The 8,405-nt window shown below is 39.1% G+C and overlaps 1 protein-coding gene across 1 annotated transcript; it reads right to left on the bottom strand.

Annotated features, from left to right (window-relative positions):
- Positions 1-3,195: 3,195 nt before the first annotated feature.
- On the bottom strand, positions 3,196-4,107 carry LOC123644986 (40S ribosomal protein S4, X isoform-like). Its single transcript, XM_045561449.1, has one exon. The coding sequence runs from the start codon at positions 4,069-4,071 to the stop codon at positions 3,280-3,282; it is 792 nt and encodes a 263-aa protein (XP_045417405.1). The 5' UTR covers positions 4,072-4,107; the 3' UTR covers positions 3,196-3,279.
- Positions 4,108-8,405: the final 4,298 nt, after the last annotated feature.

The raw sequence follows: 8,405 nt of genomic DNA, 5'->3' as shown, positions 1-8,405 counted from the left end.
GTGGCTGCAAATGACAGTATTTTCTTCTTTTTATGGTTGAATAGTATTCCATTTTGCACATATGCCACATTCTCTTTATCCAATTATCTGTTGGTGGACACTTAGGTTGATTCCACATCTTGATTATTGTGAATAGTGCTGCAGTAAACATCGAGATGCAGGTACCCCTTTGACATACTGATTTACTTTCCTTTGGATAAATACCTAGAAGTGGGATTGCTGGATTGTGTGGCAATTCTATTTCTAGTTTTTTGAGAATGCTCCATACTCTTTTCCATAATGGCTTTACTAATTTAAACTCCCACCAACTGTGTGAGAGTCTTTTTGATAATAGCCATTCTAACTGGGGTAGGATGATGTCTCATTGTGGTTTTGATTTGCATTTTCCTTATGATTAGTGATGTTGAGCATTTTTTCATATACCTGCTGGCCATCTGCATGTCTTCTTTTGAGAAATGTCTATTCAGATCCTTTGCCCACTTTGTAATGGGACCTATCCTCTCTTGGGGCTTTCCTTCTGCTGATCTCGGTGCCTCCTGATCCCTCTCCCAACTCACTGTGCCTACTTAACTTCTACTCATTCGTCGTATCTCAGCTCAAGAGGTCCTTCCTTGAGGAAGTCATTCTGATTCCTCCAGGTAGGTCAGCTCCTTTTTAAAGCCCTCATGTGTCCTTTTGCCTCTTTCACACAGCGCCTACCAGTATTGTAATTATATATCCAATGGTGTGATTTTATTTTATTACTATTTATCTCTCTTAGCCTATAAATTTCAAAAAAGCATGGATTTTATATATTTCAGCCTCCATCTCAAACAGTGCCTGCCTGACTGATAGTGGTAGCCAATAAATCTTTGTTGAATGAACAAAGATTATTGAAATAAATTTCAGATTCCTAGGGTAGCCAGCTGAAAAAAACAGTGCTCACCTGGATGTAACAGCCTGACCACTCTTAATTAAAACCAGTTTCTTTACTTCATGATCAAAGTGGAAATTCCATGGGTTGTCAGAATGACGGCAGGAAACAAAGATCAGTTGTACCATGGCTAGCCTATTGTGCACATATGATGAATCTGTGAGGTTTAAACACAACCATTCCTATTTTGGAGTTGAGAAAGCCAGGGTCTTAGAGTTAGGGTTAGGGTTAGGGTTAGGGTTAGGGTTAGGGTTAGGGTTAGGGTCTTAGAGTTATAAATGAAATTGACTATTGCTGTCTCTTACGTACAAGTGGTATAGTCAAATTATATATATGGTCGATTTCAAAGATGAATACACATGCATTGCTTTGGAAACTTATAAAATTGCTTTGAAAAAAATTACAAAATTCCATATGCTAAAAGAGGAATAATAATGCTCGTAGAATTGGAGAAAGAAAAAAGGAAATGACTCATTTGAACATATAAAATATCTAGAAATGGCATGGGCACCCTGTATGTTAGCACATTAAACAGACCTATAACATCCCATGACTTATTTTATATATGAAATGAAGCCTGTAAATGCATGCATATAAAGTCAAGAACTGAGATCAAATGTGGAAATCAGCGAGAGGAGCTTGAGATGAATTCGGTATTTTATTTCACATGCCCGCCTGGAAACAGCATGGTAACTGAGAGAGATGTTTGAAGGAGCTCATGGTTCCCAGGGAAGAGTGTACACAAAAAGGGACACCAAAGGGAAAACGAGAATGGGGAGAGGTGATCAAAATTAGTACAACAGTGTCTTGATCTCTGAGACAATTGTGAGAGCGGTCTTTTCTTTCCCCCTGTGGAAAATCACAACTAAGTATTACTCCTCTGTGGACTAGGAATGTCAGGAAAGATCATAATTTCAAATAAAAATAAAATAAAATAAAAGTCAATAAAGGGATTTCTTTTTTCTTGCTGTGATTAAATTGTGTCAACACAAAGTGCAGTAAATGGTTGTACAATTATTCTGTAAATTTGTGCTTTGTAGATCAGTGGTTTAAAGACTTAATAAAAAAGTAGAATAACTACACAGTTATATAGACAGTAACTTCCCCAGTAAAATCTCACAGAAAATGCTAATGCAGAAAACAGATACAAGAGGAGCTGTTCTGGTTAAATCAGGGTTGGGGGCCCTACTCTCAGCCCCTTCACTCCAGAATGGTTTATGTGGCAGTACCTTCAAGAAACCTGAAAATTACCAAACAACATGAGTCAGCTCAAGTACTTATACTCAAATACTTTTTTGCTAGTAGCATGCATTGATTGGGTGAGGGAAGAGAAGAGTGAAAACATTATGCAAACATACACACAATTATAACTTTTCCCATAGTGTTATTTTTGCCTGCAATGTCTTTCATTGTCTCTCAATAAATTGGAGAAAATTCTTTAGGGCTCTACCTAGTAGTTCTTTCTATGTAGCCTTTTTTTCCTCCTACTGGAGAAATAATCACTTTTCCTGCATCACTGAAGCATGTCCATGGCTTGGTGATAACCTGTGTATCCATACCACCTATTCATTCACTGATTCATTCAAAAACTATTACTGAGTACTTATCATTTGCTAGGCACTGTTCCAGGTGCTGGAGATTCAGCAAGAAACAAAATAGACAAAACTTATGAGGCCAAGAATTCCTCAACAAGAGAAATATATGATACTTGCCTCAGTAACCCCAGAACCCACATCAAGCTCCATGTGCCAAGAGCTACACTCATGGCCTACACATCCAGGAAAGACAATGGCTCTGAGCTAGGATGATATTTCTCTATTTGCAATATATTTTGGAAGTTATCTAACCCTCATTGTGAAAGGCATGAGGATTTATCATCTACCTGGTCCACTTTATTTTGGTTTCATTTATATCAAAAAATACCTTTAATGAAGATAAGCTCTCTAGCTACCAAGATTGTACTTTTAGGAGGTCTGAGGAAGAAAGCATTGTTGATGTTTTAGTTAGCTTTGTTTGTTTTTGTGGAAGAGAGAGCCACTCATACTGTTTCAAGACAAAGGGTGATTATTATAAAGATACACATAAATGAGATCAGGAATGGGAAAACCACAGGATGAGAGGAAGTGCAAAGTATTGACTATTCTATTAATATTTGTCTCTCCCCTGAGGTTTCTCCTGGCTTCTTCCTACGTATCTGCTCCATTCTACTCTCTGCTCAGTGGCTTCCTCTGTTTTTTTGCTCCTTTAATGGTCTAGCTTGTATAGAGACTATTAGAGCCTTATTTTATTTTTTTATTATTTTTTTTTCAAGCTGTAATCTTTTATTAAGTACAAACACTCTTTTAACATGTCACCTAGAGACCATTTCAGCCACTGCTCTGTTTGGCCGCCAGTCTCTTATCCCTCTCTTCAGCAATGGTGAGGCGGATACCTTTTCCTTGGGGAAGAGAAATCCATGGTTTGTTGCCTTTGCCAATAACAAAAATGTTGGAGAGCCGAGTGGCAAAGCTGTTGCCATTGGCATCTTTCACGTGAACCACATCAAAAGACCCAGGATGTCTTTCTCTGTTGGTGATTACACCAATTCTTCCCAGGTTAGCACCTCCAGTCACCATACACAGGTTACCAGTGTCAAACTTGATGAAATCAGTAATCTTGCCAGTCTCCAAATCGATCTGAATGGTATCATTCACTTTGACGAGTGGATCAGGATAGCGGATGGTGCGAGCATCATGGGTCACCAGATGAGGGATTCCTTTTGTGCCCACGAAGATTTTTCTCACTTTGCACAACTTGTACTTGGCCTCCTCAGGTGTGATACGATGAACAGCAAAGCGACCCTTGGTGTCATAAATCAGACGGAAATTCTCTCCAGTCTTGTCAATGCTGATGACATCCATAAACCCCGCAGGGTAGGTTATATCAGTTCGGACCTTGCCATCAATCTTAATGAACCGCTGCATGCAGATCTTCTTCACTTCTTCTCCTGTCAGGGCATACTTAAGCCTGTTTCTTAGGAAAATGATGAGTGGGAGACACTCTCTCAGCTTGTGGGGACCGCTGGATGGACGAGGAGCAAACACACCGGTCAATTTATCCAGCATCCAATGCTTTGGAGCTGCCACACGCTTCAGATGCTTCTTGGGACCTCGGGCCATGGCTGCGCTAGGACCGGAAAGAGGACCGCCTTCTTCCGTTGCTGGCGCGCCGCGTGCTCAAACGCCCCGCCCGGCGCAGCGCTTTCCTGGCACGCGGGGACTCTGTTGCCACCTGCTGGTGGGAGGTCGGGGGGCCAGCCCTCTAGAGCCCTATTTTAATTCAGAAAATTTTTCTTTCTTTTTTGTCTTTTTTCTTTACTAATGAACTTGTTTATTGACGTATAGCATACATACAGAAAATTGCACACATTTTCAGTGTCGAGTTTAGTTATTTTTCCCAAATTGACCATATTTGAATTGCCACCACCCCAATGAAGAAACAGGACATTACCAGCATCCCAGAGTTTCCTACTCCCCTTTCCAAGTCACTAACCCTTCCTCAGAGTAAGGAGTAACATGACTTCCAATACTACAGATTAGGTTTGCCGGTTTTGGCATTTATAAAAATGTAGCCAAACAGTAACTACTCTTTTGAGTCCAACTTCTTAGCACTCAGTGATAAGACGGCCTTGCTAATAACCTATCTAACAGAGAGAAAAATAAACTATCAGGAAAAAAAAAAAAAACCTCACAAGACATAATTGCCCCTTTAAAGGGGAAGATCACAACACACAACAACCCCTTGTAAGATTAACCACCTGCGGCCAAATTCGGTTTTTCACAACACTTGAACTGAGCAGATAGAAGGAGGATGATGCTTCCACAGCTCTAGCCAGACCACGTTCCAAGGACTTTGATGAGCCAGCCTCACAGAGAAGAAAAAAAGAAAAAGAAAAAGGCAGACACAGCCAGTTCACAGCCCTCTTACTATCAGCTGACAACAATAACTATTCATTTTTTTGCTTCCTATTTACCCTCTAATAAAAACCCCCGAACCACTTATCCTCCCTGCTGACTCATCTTCTTTCTTTCTCTTGTGCCGCACGCCTCCTGCCTTGGGGAAGTAAAATAAACTTTCTTTGCTTAAAACTGTTCTAATCTTTGTGTCAAAAATTCTTTCTCAGCTCACCTTACGAGTCCCCACCCTAACTTAGCACTCCATTTGTGATATTCACCCGTGCTGTTGCGTGTAGCAGTGGTTCATTCATTTTAATTATGGGATAGTCATCCCTTGTATGAGCATGCTATAGCATATTTAGCCATTTGGACTGTTACTAGCTTGAGGCTGTTGTGAGTAATGCTGCCATGTGAATTTTTATGTTTTTTGTTCACTTATGTACATATTTTTGTTGTATACATACTTGAGAGTAGAAATTGCTGTACCATACATATACACGTTTTACGTTGGTAGATACTGCCACAGCAATTTTAAAAGTGATTGCCCCAACTTGTACTTTCCCCTAGCAGTGTATGAAAGTTCTAGATACTCTGTCTCCTCACCAACAGTATTGGCATTCTTTATCATTTTAGTCCTTCTGAAGGTGTGTCTAAGTATCTCATTGCAGTTTTAATTTTTATTTTTTGGATGACCAATGAGATTAAGCATCTTTTCATACGTTTGATGTTGTTATTTGGGTAGAGTGACCCATACACTGCAGTTTACCTGGGCCAGTTGGGGCCTACTCCTGCTGTCCTGGTATCATTATGAGTAGGGCTTCCTTGCATTCTCAAATCACCCAGCTTGGATGATACATTGTATAGTCACTCTACATAGCATATGCTCTATTGTGAAGTACCTGTTCGAATATTTTGACCATCTTTTTCTATTGCAGTATCTGTTTTTTTCTGACTGTTATGTAAGAACTATTTACATAATCCAGATAAAAGTTCTTTGTTGGTTATATGTATTATAAATATATTCTACTTGAGGCCAGAGAGGGGAATTTGTTAATCATTACTTTTGGTTTTGTTTCCCACATCTAATTCAAACTCTTAGTTATTTTTAGGACAAGTAATAAAATAAAATGAATAGCTTAATTAATCTTTTTATGCAGGACATGGCCATGGTGCAGATGCTGAAATTCTATTCAATCACTTGCACTCAGAAGATGGGGGGAAGAGTCAAGTCAGATTGTGTACAACATAGTACCCTTGCTGTCCCTGAGAAGGGACTTTGGGAGGGCTACTCCCTGCATAAGGACAAGTAAGCATGAAGGACAGACTTGTGTTTTCAGTTTGCCTCTGTCATTCAGCTGGTGACCAATTTGTGTTTCAGTTATCTTATCCCTAAAAGCAAAGAGGTACTCATTTTTCCAGGATTCTCACAAGGATCAAGTGGCATGTGTTATGTAAAGGGCACATGGCACCATGCATGGATGATAGATGTCCAGTCCAATATATGCACATTTCCATTCTTTCTTGTTTTCCTCTTTCTCCTTGTTTCCTTCCCTCCCTTCTCTTCTTCCTTATTCTCATTTGCCCTGTCTCTTTTATTTTGTGCCATGTAGGAAATATGCCTGATCTCTTTGCCTTGGAACTATAAGCTTGCTGGAGACATGTGATTTAGTACATATAAAACAATTAAGGCACAACCCAAGAGAGAATATAATCAAGTACAAAAGGGGAGGGGCACAGGCTATACATCTTACCAAAGTTCAGAGATAGGAAAGATTGAACATATTCCATGAAAAACATAAGGGATGAAATCTTTCAAGCACTTTTGAAAAAAATTATGATGCTAATCAAATCTCTAATATAACTACTTAATGCAAGATGTTTAGTTATGCTTCAAGTAAGTGTTTTGAAATTTCAGTTGTTTATCCATTAGAAACAGACATTTGTAATTGAGGGGCTAAAAACAAGTAGCACATCATTACCCTTCAATCTTTTCTTCTACCCCTTTGTGATGCACTGATAAAACCAGACCAGTCAATGACATGTCACACTAATTGATTTTAATTAGTTTTACACAAAAGAAACCAGGTAAAAGATCACTCTGAGAGGATGTACCCAGGTGGAATCTGTGAGCACTGTTGAATTTGGGGTTTCCAGCATATCTATAGCAAATAAAGATGGATTACAGTGGCTTTGTTGAAAACATAGTCATACATTTCACTTTATTATGTATTCATTAAGCAGTCTTCTAAATCACTTGGGATGTGTGTCATTGTTATGTGATCTATGAACAAATGGAGGACATGTGGCTTATTTTGTTTTTCATCATAATTTTGGAGCAAAGTTATAAATGAGAGTTCTCGTCCTTATGTGTGCCTCTTCATCTGGAAAATCCTCACTGGTTTCTAGAGATTTAGGAAAACTTTGACTTTTTCCTTAGGGCTTTTGCCCATTTTGTCCAGAAAAATTAACTAATATGATCTTTGTTCCTTGGCTATTTAACAGATATTACTGAGCTTCTCATCTATGCCAGGTGTGGGGGTGGGTGCTAGGTATACAAAAATATAGTCATGATTGCTGCTTGAGGGAATGAAGCCTATCCAGTTACAATCACCACTACATTGTTTAAAAATTATCTGTCTATAAGAATTTCTCTTGATCTACTGTGGAAAGTTTTTAAGATAGAGACTATCACTATTCATGTTTGTATACTCATTATCCAGCATGGGGCCAGGATTCAACAAACATTTAATGAATCATTTTGAATTGATGCTGGGCCTTCTCACCAGTTGTGTGCGTGTGTGTGTGTGCACATATGTGTGTGTTACCCATTAGAACTCTTCTTTTGCTTTTCCTCTTCCACTCTATGTTTCCAGCAACTCTATTTTAGGTTTTCATTCAGGCTGAGGTTGTGTAGAAAAGAAAAATGACAACAAAATTGAGTCATATACCATCTGAGATAGATAGTAGTAGTCTAGTGCTATGGGGGAAAAGATTCTAAGGTTTCCTTACAATACAATGGAAAGAGGTCTGTGATTGATTAGTGATGTCTGTCAAGGATAGAGAACAGGGCAGAGGTAGGATGCATGTCATCTCTGATTTCTGCTTTGAGACCCAAACTTGAGAAGGGAAGAAAGGAATACGGGCGGGCAGACTGTAAGTTTGCAGCTAACACAGATGAGAACAAGCATGAATTTGCTACAGTCACTATTATGTGTCTTGGGTGAGATAATTGGAGATATCCAAGTCAGAAAGCTGGGTCTTTACCTTTGTTACTCATCATTGTTTATGGACACTCAGTAATTATTTGTTGCAGAAATTGGGCATGTGAAAGAATTCAGGTCATGTTATCTCCCTCCTGTGGGTTGTTATATCCCATTCCAGTAACTTAAAGTTCTCCAATTTCCTCAACTTCCCTAAGAATCCAAATCCCATCCTCACTCTTATCCTACTCAGGAAGATTAGTTATGAAATTGGGGACTGAAAGGGTAATCACCCACCCTGTAAGGTTAAGAGTGGACGTCTGATGTCTGATTTCAGCTTAAGTTTTTCTCTTTACT

This window comes from Lemur catta, chromosome 9, assembly GCF_020740605.2.
Source record: "Lemur catta isolate mLemCat1 chromosome 9, mLemCat1.pri, whole genome shotgun sequence".
NCBI lineage: Eukaryota > Metazoa > Chordata > Mammalia > Primates > Lemuridae > Lemur > Lemur catta.
Note: the sequence above shows the minus strand (reverse complement) of the source record. Positions and strands in the feature narration are given on the sequence as shown.

What these genes read in the sequence shown, in the direction of transcription:
- LOC123644986 (XM_045561449.1), bottom strand. Translation starts at nt 4,071, where the DNA reads ATGGCCCGAGGTCCCAAGAAGCATCTGAAGCGTGTGGCAGCTCCAAAG.